Here is an 18,315-nt window from a genome sequence, read left to right as displayed (position 1 = left end):
GTGAAGGAACTAAATGTCACAGCGAGGGGGCGCCCCCTGCAGGCCTGGGGAGCTGAAAGGCCAGCTCAGACTTATTCCCCAGGAGGATGCAAGGACCCACAAACTGTGAAATGGGACCAGGTTCCTGTTTCCCTCCTCCGGGGTACCCCGACACCAGCTAGCCTCTCCCCACGCTTTGGGGTGCCCAAGAGCATGGAGGCGGGAGCTCAGGCCCTGGGCTGAGTGGGTCCAGCCGAGCCCGAGCCGCCCGCCCGCTGCCCGCAGATCCCCAGCCAGTGCCTGACCTGCGTGCGGTTCCGGGCGCTCCGCCAGCACGTGGTGGGCAGGACGGCCGCGCTGCCCGTCTCCGTGTACGACTACTACGAGCCCGGTAGGCCCCTCCGCTGCTCCCCCGCACCCAGGTCCCCCAGCTCTGCTCCTCGCCGTCACCCCAGCTGCCCCAGCCCGCCCTCACCGGCACCCCAGCCCATGGTCACCCTCCCCCTCGCCCCGCAGCCTTCGAGGCCACGCGCTTCTACAACGTGAGCGCGCGCAGCCCGCTGGCCCAGGAGCTGTGCGCGGGGCCCGCCTGCAACGAGGTGGAGCGCTCCGCGGCCCCGGGCCCCGGTGAGTGTAGGGGGCGGGGGGGGGGGAGGGGGCCGGCCTGGCAGAGGGGGTGTCCGCGTGGTGAGGCCGGAGCACCCCAGCCTTGTCAATGGTGCCAGTTCTGGGCTGAGTGGGGAGGGGCCCTGTGAAGTCCGGGCTGGGAGGAGAGGGTGTGCGGTCAGAGCGGCCAAGTAACGGTCTGGGCGGGGCTGGAGGTCCCTGGGGCCTTTGGTTTTCCAAACTTTTTTAAAAATATATATATATTTTATTGATTTTTTTACAGAGAGGAAGAGAGAGAGAGAGATAGAGAGTTAGAAACATCGATGAGAGAGAAACGGATCAGCTGCCTCCTGCACCCCCCCCCCCCCCCACTGGGGATGTGCCCGAAACCAAGGCACATGCCCTTGACGGGAATCGAACCTGGGACCTTTCAGTCCGCAGACCAACGCTCTATCCACTGAGTCACACTGGTTCGGCTGGTTTTCCAAACTTCTTGAAATGCTTTTAATGTAAACCTTCTAAATTTAAAATTTATTTTGGTAAGTACTCTGCAAATACTTGGACGAGATTACTCTAGGTCATGGCCCAGAGGCTCCCAGTAACACAGCGCACGGGTCCCGGGCCTGGAGGGTGGCCCCGCCCCAGGGACCCGCCCCCGATGCAGGCCCGTCGGTGGGAGACGCAGGCCGTGGGGATTGGGGTGCCCTGGCTCTGCCCACTCTGCCCCGTCCGCCAGGCTGGTCTCCCGGCGAGCGCGGCCCCGCGGCGGCCCTGAAGGAGGAGGCGACCGTCGCGCGCTGCGACTGCGGCCGGGACTGCGGCGCCCGCGGGGAGCCGGTGTGCGGCTCGGACGGCGCGGTCTACGCCAGCGCCTGCCGCCTGCGGGAGGCCGCCTGCCGCCGGGGCCGGAGGCTGGAGCCCGCGCCGCCCGGCCGCTGCGCCCTCGGTGAGGACCCCCTGCACCCGGCCTCGGGGACCCTACCCGCCCAGGAGTGCCTCACCCATCCCTGTCAGCTCTCCTCTCTCCATCTCCTCCTCCCAGCACCGCCCCTTCTCTGTATCACCTCCCCCTCCTCCCCAGCACCACCCTCTCCTCCCCAGCATCTGCCCCTCCTCCCCAGCTCCTCCCCAGCTCCTCCCCTCCTCCCCAGCTCCTCCCCTTCCTCCCCCGCTCCTCCCCCTCCTCCTCAGCTCCTCCCCTCCCTCCCCAGCTCCTCCCCTCCTCCCCAGCTCCTCCCCCTCCAACCCAGCACCTCCCCCTCCTCCCAGCACCTCCCCCTCCTCACCAGCATCTGCCCCTCCTCCCCAGCTCCTCCCCTTCCTCCCCACCTCCTCCCCTCCTCCCCAGCACCTCTCCCTCCTCCCCAGCATCTGCCCCTCCTCCCCAGCTCCTCCCCCTCCTCCTCAGCTCCTCCCCCTCCTCCCCAGCACCTCTCCCTTCTCCCCAGTACCTCCCCCTCCTCCTCAGCTCCTCCCCCAACTCCCCAGCTCCTCCCCCTCCTCCGCAGCTCCTCCTCCTCCTCTCTATCACCTCATCCACCATGTCCTGCATCACTTACTCCTATTCTCTGCCTTCCTTCCCCTCCCCTCCCCTCCCCTTCCCTTCTCTCCTTTCCCTTCTGGTCTCTGCCTGGATGAGCAGCCCCTGCTTCCACCTCTCTTTGGCGAGGACCTCTCTTTCCCTGTTCCTGCTTGTCTGAACCCCCTTCCCCCTACCCCTCCCCCCCACGTCTGAGTCCCCCTCCTCCCACTTACTTATTTCCCCTCTCCATTTCCTGGCTTCCTACTTTGTCCCTCACTTCCCGCCCTCCCCCGCCACATAGGACTGTGTCTCTCCCTCCTCTGTCTCTCCCCCTTCCCTTCAACTTTCCCCCTTATTTGTGCCCCATCTCCCCCCCCCCCTTCCTTTGGCTTCCTGTCCTCCCCATCCCCCTTCCTTAGCCTCTGGGCCTCTGCATCTCCTTCCCAGTGTTGCTAAGTCTCCTCCCCCGACCCCTGTCTGCATCTCCCCATCTCTGACCTCCGTGTCCCTTCCCCTTTCCATGACTCTCACCCTGTCTGTTGCTCTGGGCCATGCATCTCTCTGCCCTCTGGGCTGTCTGCCATCAGTCCCCCTCCAGCACCCTGTACCTACTAAGTGCCCTTCTTTCCAGAGCAGCCGATGCCAGCCTCTGCCTATAACTACAACGATGGCCCGGTCCCCCTGGACTCCGGGCCCCTGTCAGTCAGCCCTGAGGCCATGGACTTGGAGGGGGAGGCAGAGGACAGGTGAGAGCTGGTCTGCCCCCAACCTCCCCCCCAGCCCTGGATCCAGGCAGAGATGGGATGACAATGTCAGTCAGCCTCCTGGGGTTTCCAGGACAAGGTGGGGGGTCCTGTCTCCCCCAGCCTGTGTGCAGGCTGAGGCTGAGCGAGCCCTCCACGGGAGGCTAGACCAGGACAGACCTGTCCCTGAGACCAGCTGGCCTGGGACCACTGTCCAAGAAAACATTCATGCCCGGCTGGCGTGGCTCAGTGGGCGGAGCGGGAGGTACCCGGTTCCATTCCCGTCAGGGGTGAGGGCACATGCCCGGTTGTGGCTCCATCCTCAGCGGGGGGCATGCAGGAGGCAGCGGATCATTGATGCTTCTATCTCTCTCTCTCTCCTTATCCTTCTCTCTAAAATAAATTAAAAAAAAAAAACGTATTCCAAAAGATAAAGAAAATATTCACGACACAAGGAAGGCTCTACATTAGGGGGGATTATCAAGATAGGTAGAGGGAGCCTTGTAGTGGGGAGAGCGATTAGTCCCAACTCCTAATACAAGAAGTGGGGATTTGTAGCCAGGGAGCAGGGTGGCGGGTCCATGGATGGAAAATTACTAAGAGGAAACAGCAGGGGCAAGGGGGAATCTGGCTAAACCAACCTCACAGGATTCTTGCTGAGGGCAGGCCGAGTTATCAGGCATTATCCCGGCCGGGGTGAGTGGGGGTCTGGATGGGGCTGGGGGAGGAACCTGATGAGGTGTGAGGGTGATCAGATGTGGACGGTGGGGATCCTGGCTAAACAGACTAAGTGGATTATTGAAATTGGACAGAACCGAGATGAACACAGCAGTCCCAAGCCAAAGAGCTAGTTAAGAAAGCCGGGAGGAGCCTGAATGGAGTTTGGTCAGGGAGAGAGCCTCTGTCACCCAGAAGTGGTCAGACAGAGAGCCCGGTGGGGTGAGGCTGGGCGGGCCTTCTGAGCAGACTCCTGGAGGAGGCCTATCTTTCGGGGGTGACTTACAGCAGACTCAGTGGCCGAGTGAGGTGCCAGGGGCTTGGGGCTGCTGCTCAGGCTCTGTCTCTGAGCCCCGGCTTCCTGGCAGGGAGTCTGGCCGCCCTGTAGCGGCGGCAAAGGCGGCTGCTGACCCCACGCAGCAAAGCCAGCAAGAACGCTTTTCCGTCAGCAGCACCCACCGGAGTCGCAGAGCTGCGGGGGCGTCACCCTCGTGCGTTCCCGAGAGCGAGTGAGAAGGCTGGGCTTAGGGCTCCTGCGGGAGTATTTTTGTTCTGTCCCATCTGTTCCTCCCTTCATGCTCCCTTCTGGATTAATTGAATGTTTCTTTAGAATTCCATGTTCATTCAGCGAGTGTCCTTTTAGCCTTATTTTTGTTAGCGCTAGCTCTTGGGCCGACGGGGGAGTACCATATACTTCCTTAAACCTTTCCGTATTCTGGGGTGAATGTGGTACCACTTTGCCAAAAATGTATCACCCTTGAAGTTGTGTGTCTCTATTTTTTTAAAAAAATATATATTTTATTGATTTTTTACAGAGAGGAAGGTAGAGGGACAGGGAGCTAGAAACATCGATGAGAGAGAAACATCGACCAGCTGCCTCTTGCAACACTCCCTACCAGGGATGTGCCCGCAACCAACGTACATGCCCTTGACGGGAATTGAACCTGGAACCTTTCAGTCCGCAGGCCGACGCTCTATCCACTGAGCCAAACCGGTTTTGGCCGTCCCTGTTTTTTGTCCTCACCCATCCTCCAGGCTGCAGCTGCCACCTGTACATTTAATTTTCCCATGTGGGCACCCCCTTCGGGTCTGCCAGCTCTCTCCAGTGCCTCCCAGGGGTCTGCTTTCACTTTTATTTTGGAGAGGAGATTTTTTTGTTCAACTTTTATTTTTTAAGATTTTATTGATTTTTTTCAGAGAGGTAGGGAGAGGGATAGAGTTAGAAACATCCATTAGCTGCCTCCTGCACGCCCCCTATTGGGGACACGCCTGCAACCAAGGTACATGCCCTTGACCGGAATCGAACCTGAGATCCTTCAGGCCACAGGCAGACACTCTATCCACTGAGCCAAACTTTTTAAAAAGTGTTTGTATTGATTTTTTAGAGAGAGAGGAAAAGAGAGGGAGAGGAATGTCGATGTGAGAGAGGAACATGGATCAGTTGCCTCCTGCACACACTCCAACCGGGTATCGAACTTGCAACCTAGCTATGTGCCCTGACTGAGAATCGAACCCAAAACCTTTTAGTGTGCCTGATGATGCTCCAACCAACTGAATCACCCGGCCAGGGCCAACCAACCCACCTTATTCCTCTGTTACCACTTACACGTGTGCTCATTTGCAATCGAGCCTGCATGGTTTCCTCATATGTAGATTCGTGTAACCACGACCCCAGTCAAGACACAGAGCAGCTGGCGCCTCAAGGACTCCAGTTTTGTAGCACCCTCGTCACTGCCCCCACCTCCCCTCCTCAGCCACTCATCGGTTCTCCCTCTGATTTTGCCATCTCAGGAAGGCCATGTCAGCGGAGCTGTAGAGTGTGCACCCGTTTGAGACTGGCTTTCTCACTCTGCAGAGCTCCCTTTCAATCCATCGTGTGGTTTTTGTGTATCAATAGTTCCTCTTCACCGCTGAGTTGAGGCCCCCAGATAGTTTTTTGATTTGTGGGAGGTGGAGGCCTGTCCCATCACTGTGGCCCAGTAGGGTGGGTAGGGGCCTGCGGGGCTGGGCCCCCTAGGGAGTGTTTCCCAAAGGGTGGTCCGCGTACCCCCAGGGGGACGGGGAGAGTTTGGTGGGGGGACGCGTTGCACCGGAGTTTGGTGGGGATATGCACTGCACCGTGCTTAGCTGCACCTAATTCTACGTTCTCATGAGTATGAGGGGTACTCAGCGTTACGAAAATTATAGAAGGGGTACACATATGTCAAAAGTTTGGGAAACACTGCTAGGTGATGTGCTGCTGCCTCAATGGGCTAGGCAGCCGCTGAGCCAGGTGCAGGCCTGTGGAGATGCAGGCCTGGGAAGGCGGAGGCCTGGGAGGTGGAGGCCTGGGGAGGTGGAGGCCTGGGAGGTGGAGGCCTGTGGAGGTGAAGGCTGTGGGGGGGGGGGTGGAGGCCGGGGAGGTGGAGGCCTGGAGAAGCCTGGGGAGGCGGAGGCCTATGGAAGTGAAGGCCAGGGAGGTGGAGGCCTGGGAAGGCGGAGGCCTGGGAGGTGGAGGCCTGGGGAGGTGGAGGCCTGTGGAGGTGAAGGCTGGGGGGGGGGTGGAGGCCAGGGAGGTGGAGGCCTGGAGAAGACTGGGGAGGCGGAGGCCTATGGAAGTGAAGGCCAGGGAGGTGGAGGCCTGGGGAGGCCTGGGGAGGCGGAGGCCTGGGGAGGCGGAGGCCTATGGAAGTGAAGGCCAGGGAGGTGGAGGCCTGGGGAGGCGGAGGCCTGCGGAGGAGGCCTGTCAGGGAAGAGCTCACAGGGCCTGGCAGCCCACAACCTTTTTCTCCTTCTCTCCCCACCAGTCAGAGCGGCTTCTCTTCCTGATGCTCAGAGCAGGACCGGATCTGGCTGCTTCCTATTCCCGTCCGCCTGCGGGAAGGAGGCCGCTGGCTGCAGTGCCCCCTTGATGGCCTGGTGGCTGGTGGGCCGGCCCAGGTGGCCCCACCTCCCAGGGAACCCTCTACACCCAGCGCAGAGACCTGACTGCCCCGTGGGTGCCGGGCCTCCTGGGGGCCAGCCCCCACCGTCATGGGAGGGAGGCCCGTCGACCCCCAACGCCACAGCTGCTGACGCCCCCTTTCCGCGGACCAGCGCAGCTCCCGCAGCTGGACCTTCTGCTCCAGGGAGGAGGGCTGTTTCCGGGAAGACAGGACTCTGGATAAATCAAGGACGTGTCCGTGCTCTCTCTGGCACCTTCGAAATGAACAGCTGCCTTTCTCCAAAGTGCAAAGCCTGGCCTTTCCCCAGGCGGCCCAGCACCTGTCCAGACCGGGCTTGTACCAGGATGGACGCAGCCCCCACACTCCGCCAGTCTTGCCCCGGGGGTTTAGTCTTGGGCAGATGCACTTAGATCTTATTGCTGTCAAGGCCTCACCCCTGAACTCCATGTCCCCTGGCACCCCACCTGGGGGACCACCCCCTCCACAGCCCCAGGGAGGGGGTGCCCAGCTCCACGACCCGCTGAAGCTGCAAGCTCAGACCTTCCTGCCAGGACTCCACCGGGCTCTGATTCCTTCCCGTAACCCCCTCCCACCCGCCTGCCTCCCCACCCCCACCCTCACCCCATGTGCTATTTATTTCAGACCAACCCTCAGAGCAGCACGGAGTCCCTCCGGGGCCCGAGGTGGCTGCCCCATGAGGCCTCCGTGGTGCGGCACCGGCAATGTCCCATGTCCCTGCCCGCCCCCGCCCCCATCCACAAGGGACGATTCTCTGGGCGAGCCCGTGTCTCACTCATTAGAGGCTGCTGGTATAATAAAAGCTCGTTTCCACCGTCACTGGCAGCCTTTTGCCTCGGGGGGCGGGGGGCAGCCCCCAAAGTTTGAGCCCCAGTTCCCATCTGGTCCCCAGGCCTCTGTTCCTTCACCCACAGCCCAACCTTCCAGAGCAGGTGGGGAGGAGGGCGCTGCACACCTGCACCCCAAGATTCCCGAGCTTTTGTAAGAAATGACACCGATGGAGAGTTCCTAGGACCCCCCCCCCCCCGCGGGTGCCCCCAGTGGTAACATCCTAGAAAACAAACTTCATCGCACCAGGCTCCTGGTGACCTGACACTTCCCCAGGGTGTGTGTGTGTGTGTGTGTGTGTGTGTGTGTGTGTCCGGGCTGCCCCCTCACCAGCTCCTTTCCCCCAGACCAGAGACACAGGCCCAATGTGAATCCCGGAATGACCCCATCCCCGTGCCCCACAGCTGATGCCTCGGTGGCTGCTCTGAGAGAAGGAGAGAGTGGCTGCTGCCTTTCCCAGTGTGGCACCCCCTCCCACTCAGTTCAGAACAGCTGGGGGTGGGGTCTGAGGCCGAAGGCCCCTGCCCCCAGGTGCACAGCCTTCCCCCTTAAGTTCCGTCCTCCCCACCCCCACCCCCGTCCGGTGGGTGGGGAGTTAATCCCAAATGAGAAAGCAGAGGTCAGGTTAAAGGGGAGAGGGACAGCAGGAGACTGAGCCTGCGGCTCCCAACGATGGGCTGCAGAGCAGAGTGGGGGTTTCCACAGCGATTGCTCAGGAGACACCCTGAACCCTGGAACCGGAAGCTGGGCTTCTGAGAACAAGAACCTCTAAGCAGGTTCCCCCGCCTGGGCCATGGGGGTGGGAGGGTCTGAACCTTCTGGAAGGGTTCCCGGGTGGGTCCAGGGCTCCATCAGCCTGTCTCATCCCCACCTGGACACAGAACAGCCTGTGGGCCGGGGAACCTGCATTTCCCCTTTTGGTTTCCTGGGGCTGCTGTAACCAAGTACCACAAACCAGGTGGCTTACAACAACAGGCGTTTATTATCCCAATCCTGGAGGCCAAAGTCTAATATCAGGTTGTGGGCCTGAGGGAGGGTCCCTCCCAGGCTGCTCTCCCAGGTTTGGTGGCTGCCAGCAACCCTTGTGCTTAGCATGTGGCCACCATCTCTGACTCCATGGTCACACAGTCCTCCCCTGTGTCTCTGTGTCTTCTTATAAGAACACTAGTGGCCCGGTGCATGGATTCGTGCACAGTAAAAGGAAATTAATTAGAAGAAATATTTTAATATCGCTATTCGCCCTTTCTGTATAATAAAAGTGTCAACCAGATTCACGACTGACAGCGACAGAAACACACTCATGTGATTGGCGCCGGCAAGAGCTTTATATGCTGGCAAGAGCTTTATATGTATTGTGCATGCACAAGTCAACTTAGCCTTTTCCTATATAATAAAAGGTTAATATGCAAATTGACCCTAACGGCAGAATGACCAGGAACGACTGGTTGCTATGATGCGCAGTGACCACCAGGGGGCAGTGCAGGGTGTGCTCCCTCGTGGTCAGTGCTCTTCCACAGGGGAGCACCCCTCAGCCAGAAGCCGGCTCATGGCTGGCCAGCACAGCAGTGGTGGTGGGAAGCAGGGGGCCTAAGCCATTAGTTGGACATCCTTGAGGGCTCCCAGGCTGCCAGAGGGATGTCTGACTGCCAAGTTAGGCCTGATCTCTCAGGGAGCAGGCCTACGCCAGCAGGTAGACATCCCTCGAGGGGTCCCGAACTGCCAGAGGGTGCAGGCCTGGTTGAGGGGCCCCCTGAGTGCATGAAGTTTTGTGCACCGGGCCTCAGCAACACAGTAATAAACAACACGAAGCACATTATTACTGTAGATCACGCAGGGAGGGGAAAAAGGTAAAATATTTAACTGTAGCAGAGTTTGACTATCTTCTAAGCCAGTGTTTCCCAACCTTCTCTCATGATGAGAATCACCTGTTGGAGTTGTTAAAACACAGATTCCTGAATCCCAACTAAGAAGTGCTAAACTAGAATTTTTGAGAACATATAGGTAAAATTGCATACCTAACTTAGTGCTCTGTATATAAAATCTGTCTTAGAGCACTAGTTAAGTATACAATTTTACCTATATGTTCCCAAAAATTCTAGTTTAGCACTTCTTAGTTGGGATTCAGGAATCTGTTTTAACAACTCCACCAGGTGATTCTCATCATGAGAGAAGGTTGGGAAACACTGTTCTAAGCAATAAGAAAACCTGAAGTCATTTTGAAGGTCCACCATTTCTTACTTCTTTTCAGTCAGGTCATATTTCTAAGCTTTCTACATCTCTGTTTTCTGCTAATGAAAAAATAGGATTCCACTGAGTCTCCTATCTACCTACTCCAGGACTTCTGTGAGGATCAAATGAGATGAGGCACGGAAAAACGCTTCACAGACATTTGATTAAAGTGTGAAATGTTTCCACCTAGCTATAAAGCAAGTCGTGTTCCTGGGCTGAAGAAACTGCAAGGAGGCTATGCTAGAGAGAGGAAGCTGGGTGTTGCTACATGACATTACCTGGAGCCCACGGCTGTGCTGGGCTGTGGGACACATTTTGCATCATGGGGTCTCGGCAGCATTGGCTGTGATTTGGTGGGCTGTCGCTCTGGGGTGGTGGCAGGGCCTGTGTCCCACTTGGGGGAAGCTGAGTGTTGCTTTGTGGGCATCAGATCAGTGGTGCTGTTTCTCTGTTTGCGTCACAGCAGCTCCTGCGTTGAACATCTGCCCCCTGGTGGTCAGTGCACATCATAGCGACCAGTCGGACGGTCGTGCACTTAGCATATTAGCCTTTTATATATAGAGATTAGCCGATCCTACTCCAATGTGACCTCATCTTAACTAATGACACCTGCATAGACCCTACTTCCATACGAGCTCATTAGAGGTTCCTGAGGGACACGACTTTGGCGGGAGACCCGTTCAGCCCAGGACAAGCCCTCCTCGTTGCTCTGCCTCCTGAGGGGAGGGGCTGTCAGACGAGCGATGAGGACCTGGTGCCCGTCGCCGGGCTGCCCCTCTCCTTGGAGACCGTGGTGGAGACGGGCACCCAGCAGAGCAACGCTTCCCGCACCTTGTCCCTGAATTCGGTCGACACGTAGTAGTAGATGAAGGGGTCCACACAGCTGTTGAGGGTGCTGAACGCCAGGCTGAGCATGTAGGCGGCGTACAGGTTCCCCCAGTCCTCCGGGCCCGGGTCCGAGTAGTGCAGCAGCAGCAGCACGTTGCTGGGCGCGAAGAAGGCCAGGGCCGAGGCCAGCACCAGCGCCGTCAGCCTCAGCGCGTGGCAGTAGCGCTGGCCTTCGGTGGCCAGCGAGCACAGGGTAGCCCCGTAGCAGAGCAGCGTGGCCAGCAGGGGCAGGAGGCAGCCCACCACGGCCAGGCAGATGAAGGTGGGCCGCCAGTAGGAGGCCTGGGCGTCCAGGGGCAGCGCGTCGTGGCACAGCAGGCGATCCGAGCCCGGCAGCCCGAAGGTCTGCTGCCGCAGCCCCAGGGGCAGCACCAGGGTGGCCGCCACCAGCCAGGCCGCGGTGCAGAGCCCGGTGGCCAGGCACCGGCCCCGCAGGGCGCGGGCCCGCAGTGGGTGCACCACGGCCAGGTAGCGGTCCAGGCTGATGGCGGCCAGCAGCAGCATGGAACAGTACATGTGGCCGTAGAGCGCAGCCGTGTCCAGGCGGCAGGCGGCCTCGCCGAAGGGCCAGCGCTGGCCCCGGAGGTGGTAGGCGATGCGGGGCGGCAGGGTCAGGGCCAGCAGCAGGTCGGCGGCCGCCAGGTTCATGAGCAGCAGCGTGGACGGCAGCCGGGGCACACGCGTGGCCAGCACCCACAGGGCCAGGCCGTTGGCGGGCAGCCCCACCACCAGGGCCAGCCCGTAGAGAGCGGGCACCATCCTCGTGGCCACCCAGCCCAGCAGCAGCGCCTGCGAGCTCTCCGGAAGCTCCAGGGTGTTGCTGCCGTTGGGACAGAGCCGGCCGGGGAAGGAGCGAGGTAGGCATCCTGCTGGCCCCCGGGGAGTGGTCCAAGGTCCCCGCTGGACACCTGGGGGAGGGAACAGGGATGGAGGCGTCATCTCCTGCCTCTCAACCAGCCCTCCCGCTGGGTGGTGGCCCCCTCCACCCCCCGAGGGGCTGCAGCCCAGGCCCCAGCTCGCAGGAGCCCCCACGTCCGTGGGACAGAGTTGGACACGGAAACCCTTTCCCCGTGGGCTCGGGGCTGAGCTGGAGGGCACCCCGGTCCCGTGTCCTTCCGCCCATCTCTGATGCTCCCCCCGCAGTCCCACAGCAGCACACACACGCCATCACTCACCATCTCCTCCCCCTGTGCTCCAGTCTTCATCGTAGACACTGGGAGTTGGGGTGCCGCCCTCCAGCCGGGACCCCAGGGCCAGGGGCCACAGCAGCAGGGGCGCCCACATGCTACTGGGGCCGGGCGCCGGCTGCTCTGGGCGTCAGCCAGCTGGCCTCGGGCTTCCTATCTGCTGGACCCCCACCCCCAGCTTCCTGCTTGGAGGCTGGGGAGCGGGCAGGGCCCGGTGAGATAACCCAGCCCCCGCCCCCAGCCGGCCCAGGGGAGGCCCGCGGATGACCCGAGTGGCCTTGTGGCTCCTTTGGGCCACGTTGTCTGGCAGAGGTGCCTCACGGGGTTCGAGTGCTGGGCCAGTAAGACGGGAGGAAGTCTCAGGCGGCAGCAGCCCCACCAGCCCCTGTCCAGACCAGGAAGCCTGTGGGGCCAAGTGGTCACTTCCTGCTGGCCAGTCACAGCTGCTGTTCTCACAGCAGCCCAGGCCTCCAGGTCACGTCCTGCCTGCATCAGGAGCTCTCGGCCCTTCCTGAAACCTCGTCTCTCTCTCTCTGCTGGGCAACACCAGAGTCCTGCCTTTCAGGTCATAGGTCAGAGCAGGTGAAGCCCCTGTCCCCCCACATGCGCCCAAGCCCCCGGGGGCCTCTGTGAGGTCTGCCCTGCCTTCTCTCCTCCTCACCCACTACCCAGCACGACCCCCTGGGCACGGGCAAAGTGAGGTGCCGAGAGGGGAAGGCGCCTTGCGAGCTGGGTCTGCGGGGGAGCGCCGAGTGTGAGCCCCGTTGTCCGGTGGCCCTGACGGGGGAGCCTGGCACAGCCACCTCTGGGCGATGTCTGTCCTTAGTTCTCGAAGCGTCTTTTGCTCCTGCCCTGGCCTCACCTCAGCCTGGGCCCCAGGAGTGACTGGGGGGGATGGACACACACGTCCACATCAGAGCCCCCGGGAGGCAGTAGGCCAGCCCAGGTCAGGACGCCGGAGCCACCGCCCAGGGGCCCACCTTCCTCTGCCCCTTCCCCCCCACGTTCCTATATTCTGATGGGGGCCACTGTGCAGATGAAGAAAACGGAGGCTCAGAGGGAGGGCATTCCTCTCTCCCGCACGCGAACCGCCACCCTCGAGGGCCTAGAGAAGCCTCCAGCAGGCCTGCCTGGGGAGCTGGAACTCAGGGGCCTCGGTTCTGTGTGGTCAGCCCTGGGCCGTGGGCCTGTGTCTGGAGCAGGACCCCAAGGGGCAGTGGGAGGTGACAGAGGGTCAGACGTGGTGTGTCTTGGCACAGCAACCCTAATCTCATCACGCTCAGGGACACAGACCCGCAGGAAGTGACTGAGCAGTTTGGACGTGGCCAGAGGCCGAGATGCCGAGTCCCTGCCCCCAGCCCGGTGAGGGGGACTGAGGCCTGGAGCGCCCGCGCTGGGCAGCGTCCCAGCGAGGAGCTCTCCCATTCGGAGTGGCTCCCCCCAGTAACACACTCAGCGCATGCCTCCGTCTCCGGACAACGCACAACTGATGCCCTCAGCTCAGGAAAACAAGGATGGGGACCCTGCCACCCTCAGGGGAACTTGTTCAGGGGCTGCTGGGGGCGGGACACCGGGCCAGGGCAGACGGGGAGCCCCAGGACGGTGGTCTGACTCAGGAGTTCCGTGTCCTGGAATTTATGGCAGACACGTGCGTGCAGGAAGGTATCTGTACAGGGGCTATTACCAGGAGGTGGGGGTAGGGAAGAGGGAGGGAGGGAAGGGGTTGCTCACTGACAGCCCCCATGGAGACAACCTGTGCCGGCTGAACGAAGGGACCCCAAACGGAGGTGTCGGCTGCTGTCCTGTCCCAATTGGGTGACAAGTGGCACAGAGGTGTCCGCTCCCCCGCCTCCACGCAGGAAGCTGGGGGTGGGTCCAGCAGAAGGAAGCCCAAGGCCAGCTGGCTGGCGCCCAGAGCAGCCGGTGCTGGCACTGGCCCCCGATAGCATGTAGGCACTCCTACTGCTATGGCCTCTGGCCCTGGGATTCCGCCCTGAGGGTGCCCCCCGACCCCGGAGTCCTGAGGGCTGGAGCACAGGGGCAGCTGCCTTTGGGGAGAGGGGCTTGGGCCCCTACTCCTTCAGGTGCTTCTTTGTCCCATCGGGATTTTCTGTACATATGTCACTTTCCATAAAAACTTACGTTTTCAAAAAGGCAGAAAGGTAGCTTCAAAACGGAAGGAAATTCTGACACATGCTACAAGGATAAACCTGAGGACATTGTAAGCCAGACAGACACAAAAGGACACACACTGCATGCTTCCACTTATACAAGGTTCCTCGTCAGATCCAGGAACAGAAATAGAATGGTGGGTGCCAGAATCCAAGCTAGTACGAGCCTCCTTCTCCAAGCTGCCCGCTACCGACATTCTGGAGGGGGAGGCGGGGACCATGAGGGGCCCCACGTGGGTGGAGGGGCCCCTGGGAGGCAGCCACAGCCGACCAGGGCGTGGGCAACTCCTGGGAGAGGATTGGCCAGGTGGGCAGGGCGGTGCCAACTGGGCTCAGGACCTGACAGGTGGGGTCTGGAGGTGGGCACTGGGCATGGCTGAGGGGAGGCAGGTACACGGTGCAGCTAGAGGGCACAGCCAGTTCCCTGGCAGCAGTGCAAGAGGTGCCAGCTGAAAGACCCCCCTGAGAGAGGTGGGGGCTCCCCTGATCCTTGGAGGGGGAGCCAGCAGGTGGGAGGGGTCCTAGAGATGTTCAGAGGACAGTGATGGGGAAGAAGGGAGAGATGGAAGGGGGTGGCCCCAGAGGCAGAGTATGGAGGGTGGTTTTGTGGGGCAGATGTCCCATTTGCCTCCCATGAGCCTCGGGACTTGGCATCAGACGCACAAGGGCAGAGAAAACTCAGACACTGGGTACTGTAACTGGTTTTTGCAAGTGCAACATTAGAAGGAAACACTTCACATTTCTACTGAACACAGAAACTGAACTGGAATGTTCTAGAAAATGCTCTGGTATGAGGTGGAGAACCGCCGCGGGAAATTATCTGGGAGGTCTGGGACCCCTGTGCACAGGTGCAGACACTGTGGTCCCGCTGCCTGAATTCACTGGGCGGGAAAAGCCGCCCTGGGATTCGCTAACCGGAAATAATGGATGGAAGCTCACAGCTTCAGGTCAATATTTAATTGTTCACTTTAATGTGCAAATAAATAGAAAAGGAAACTACATTCAAAACAGCTGCAAAGGAAGTTCAAGCCCCAGAAGAGAAATCTTCAAAAACGAGAGAGAGCTCCTTAGAAGCATGCAGGGGAGGGGATCAGGGGTTTGGCAAACACCCAGGCGCCCGCCGAGGCACAGGGGCGGCCTCGCGGGGCTGGTGCCGGAGTTCGGTAAGTCCCCTTCTTACAAAACAGGGTTCAGACAAAGTGCCTGGGTTACACTGGAGGGAACAGGGCAGGGAGACCCCAGGAGGGTAAGCAAGCCTGGGCCCAGAGTCAAAGTCTTCGCCGACCTCGAGTTCCACAGGCAACTTCCAGAACACGCCTCCACCGCGGGAGCCGCGGGTTTGGCACAGCTCAGCAGGAGGGCGAGGCGGCGGGACAGGGCTGCACGGGGACTGCTTCGGGCCCGCCTGTCAGTGGGTCCCGCTCAGTATGATGTTGCCAGAGGCCCGGCCCGGGCTGCTCGTGTGCAGTTTTAAGGAGCTGGTCCCCAGCCTGAACTGCTTGGCATTCTTGGCCCAGAAAGCCACGGTCGCCTCTGCAGAATAGTCGCCCAGCTCCTCCCCCCCAGCCCCCCCCGCCCCCCATGCCTAGTGGCAACGGCAGGAACAGCGGTGTCGGGTGGGCATGAAGAGGCTCTCACTCCGTGGTTGTTGAAGTACCACCACTGAGCCGCGCAAAGGAATAAATAGGTGTGTGCACCTGTCCTTCTAGAATGTCCGTCTGGGTACACAATCCATCCTGGAGCCCCCATGGCCACTCTCTGGGGGCCGACCCTGCCCCTCACAGACCCAGGGTCCGGCTGCTGATCAATGCAGGGTTTGGCGAGTCTTCTCCCCAGTGGGGTCTTCTGGGCCATTCGGACGCCCTGCCCACACCACACCTAACAGTTTGACTTATAAAACAACGAGGATCCGAGCGCTGGCATGGCCAAGCTGATGCCCAGTCAGATCTGGGCACTGCCCAACTCCTTTTATGCTGGGAGCTCTCGAATGTCGGCCCCTCTCAAACATGTGCCCTCACATGGCTGGTCACTGGCTTTCCCAGGTGCCCTGTGCACATAACAACCAGCACAGCCCTGCCCAGAGATTTGGCACATGCGATGTGAGTGCCTGGCAGGTGAGTGAACACAATTGCTTGCTCCTCAGGCAGTGGGTGGATCCTCCCCTTTCTGCTGGGGACTGAGCCCCAAGTTCAAGCGCAGGGGTTCAGGTTTGGCACAGGACTGGCCCAAAGGAGGCTGAGGAGCTGAGAGTGATGACAGCATGGGGCTGCAAGCTGACTCAACCCTTCTCCGGAACGGCAGCCTGGAGCAGCAAGGCTGGGGAATGCTCCCTTCCCTCGGGTGGTTCATAAAAATGCTCTTGACAGATACCCAGGCCTGAGGAAGCAACCACACCGAACTGTGTTGCGATAGCTGCTCAGGTGCATCAGGGGGAGGCAGGGCGGCGGCTGTACTGCACGCGGTAGCGGGTCACAGGCAGGCCATGCACATGGGCCGTCTCGCAGAGTGTCTTGCAGGGCACCATGTCCTCATCCTCTTCGCCCATCAGCCAGTCCTGCACCAGGCCAGCTGCCTCCACAGTCACGTTGTCCTCCAGCCAGCGGCTGTGCCATTCCTCAAAGTGCTGGTGGTGCCGCAGCAGAACCAGGGGCTGTACCTGTCAGGTGGGTGGAGTGGAGTCAAGAGACCAGGCGCCCAGATGGCTGTGGGACGGGAGCCTGGGCACTGACACACGGCCGTGGGCGAGACCCAGGGTCCCAGGGCAGAGTGGGAGGCGTACCTGTTTGGCTCGGCAAAGGGTCCCCCGGCGGTACATGTAGTCCTCGGAGTTGACAATGAACATCATCTTGTGGGAGCTGAGCTTGAAGCGGCAGTCCACGTTGCAGGCGCTCTCCACCCCCACCAACCGCTTCCAGGAGCTTTTGGCCTCACCACGCAGTGCCCGCACCTGCTCACATTGCCACCTGTGGAATTTCTTGAGGTTCCTGAGGGTCACAGGAGGATTTGCAGATTAGGAAATCCGTGGCTGGATTTCCCAAGGGTAAGGGAGATGCAAGAGAAGCAAAAAAACACGACCCAAACCCTTTAATCCAGAGAAAACCAACCCATCACACAGGGTGCTCGCAGCCCCGGGAGGAGCTGCCTGGCCAGCCCTGTTGGCTCCTCTCGCTTGTTTCCTATGTGCCTCCGACATGGAGCCCCTCACCCAGGACCCCTTTTCCTACCTCCACCCTCCCAGACTTGGTCCCATCTCCCTCCTATCAGTGGGCCTGGGACCCCACCCCTAGGCTGGCTCCCACCTGGCAATGGGTCCCCACAAACCTAAACACCAACCAATAGTCCCCACTGATCTTAGTCCATTGTCTCAACTTGGCCTGAGATCTGGCCCTGCCTGCCTCAGGTCCAGGGTCTAATGATGCTGGCACTCCTGTCCCTGGCCTGATGGCTGCCATTTCCGGGAGCTTCTCCCTCCAGGGACTCACCCCCTCCTCCCAGCCCCTCTGCCCCCACAGGTAGGGCAGCCCCTCTCTGGGGATGACAGCATGACTGCTCTGCTCCCCCCAGACCCCAGGAGGGCACAGCACACCTCGTACATCAGGTGCCCAATGAGTGTCCCCAGACGAAAGAAACCATCTTTGGCCTCAGGTAAAGACACAGGACCTCCTGTGGCTCCTCTCACCTCTGCAGGAACACAGGCTTCAGGAGGAAGCCCTCGGTGGGGGAGCTGGACGCACCCTCGGTCCCCACGTACTGCTCCATGTACCGAGCCAGGTGCTGGGGGAACAGGAGACATGGCGTGACCTCCTGCGAAAGGGCTCCTCAGCCAGGACCCTGAGCTCAGGGCTCCTGGGCATGTGTTAGGGGGATGGTGGCTGTTGAAGACCATGATGTGTGATGGAAACCAGACTGCAGCTGGGGCGGGACATTCATACCAGCTACGAGACACTTTATGGCATTTTGTGCTTAAGTTGAGAAGTCCCTTCCGTGTGACAACCTATTCATCTAGTTCACACAGAGAATGGGACCCCCTTATGGAGGAATCAAGATCAGATAGACATCAGGACACGAGCAGCAGTAAAGAAGGAAAGAGCAGGTCACTGGTGGGAGTGAACAGGGGGTGGGTCTGGGAGGGGCCACCTAGGACCAGTGGGGCATGGTGGTGTCCAGTGACCATCTGCTCACCGCCCTGTTAAAGCCAGAGGCTCCTCCAGACATGAGCTTAATAAAACCACATTTGCTGGAAACTTCTGGAAGGTGTGCGGTATGCAGGCCTCCACCCTCACTGGTCTCAGAGCTTCCTCTGTGAGGGAGTCCAGAGGTAGGCTGGGAGGGGAGCCCCTGCGGCCGCGGTGAGTGCCCCCAGCTCTGGGAAGGCGGCTTGGGCTTACCAGCCCTGGAGTGAGGGCGCCGAGTGTCACTGCACCTGCCCATGTCTGCAGACACAAAGCTCCTGAATGGACAGGATGCTTCAGATCCTGGCTGACTGACGCGGGTCAAAAAGGC

At 60.3% G+C, this 18,315-nt stretch overlaps 3 protein-coding genes across 6 annotated transcripts in view; 1 reads left to right on the top strand and 2 right to left on the bottom strand.

Annotated features, from left to right (window-relative positions):
• CPAMD8 (C3 and PZP like alpha-2-macroglobulin domain containing 8) overlaps window positions 1-7,328 on the top strand; it is a 64,592-nt gene extending 57,264 nt beyond the window's left edge. Inside the window, exons 38-42 of one of the 2 annotated variants that reach the window (XR_006740140.1) lie at window positions 265-370; window positions 496-606; window positions 1,322-1,531; window positions 2,744-2,853; window positions 6,354-7,328. Coding sequence is in view for 1 of the 2 variants with exons in the window: in XM_036415886.2 (XP_036271779.1) it covers window positions 265-370; window positions 496-606; window positions 1,322-1,531; window positions 2,739-2,853; window positions 6,354-6,375 (564 nt within the window). In the remaining variant the exon portion in view is untranslated. Of the gene's footprint in view, window positions 1-264; window positions 371-495; window positions 607-1,321; window positions 1,532-2,738; window positions 2,854-6,353 lie in introns of both variants that reach the window. The other variant, XM_036415886.2, reaches the window with a different exon arrangement.
• A 2,758-nt stretch (window positions 7,329-10,086) lies between these two features.
• Window positions 10,087-11,777, bottom strand: F2RL3 (F2R like thrombin or trypsin receptor 3). The gene is made up of 2 exons (XM_036415894.2): window positions 11,630-11,777; window positions 10,087-11,362 (listed from the first exon to the last, which is right to left on the bottom strand). Exons 1-2 carry the CDS (start codon window positions 11,736-11,738, stop codon window positions 10,299-10,301), a joined length of 1,173 nt encoding a protein of 390 aa, XP_036271787.1. The 5' UTR covers window positions 11,739-11,777; the 3' UTR covers window positions 10,087-10,298.
• A 2,977-nt stretch (window positions 11,778-14,754) lies between these two features.
• Window positions 14,755-18,315, bottom strand: part of SIN3B (SIN3 transcription regulator family member B) — a 38,259-nt gene continuing 34,698 nt past the window's right edge. For all 3 annotated transcript variants that reach the window (XM_036415889.2, XM_045573538.1, XM_045573539.1), the window contains 3 exons: window positions 17,492-17,586; window positions 16,592-16,796; window positions 14,755-16,468 (listed from right to left, as the gene is read on the bottom strand). In XM_036415889.2, coding sequence (XP_036271782.1) covers window positions 16,238-16,468; window positions 16,592-16,796; window positions 17,492-17,586 — 531 coding nt within the window. In that variant the 3' untranslated portion in view covers window positions 14,755-16,237. The remainder of the gene's footprint in view (window positions 16,469-16,591; window positions 16,797-17,491; window positions 17,587-18,315) is intronic.

Source organism: Pipistrellus kuhlii, unplaced genomic scaffold, assembly GCF_014108245.1.
Source record: "Pipistrellus kuhlii isolate mPipKuh1 unplaced genomic scaffold, mPipKuh1.p scaffold_m20_p_52, whole genome shotgun sequence".
Lineage (NCBI taxonomy): Eukaryota > Metazoa > Chordata > Mammalia > Chiroptera > Vespertilionidae > Pipistrellus > Pipistrellus kuhlii.
The sequence above is the reverse complement of the archived record's forward strand: the minus strand, read 5'-3'. Positions and strand labels throughout refer to the sequence as shown.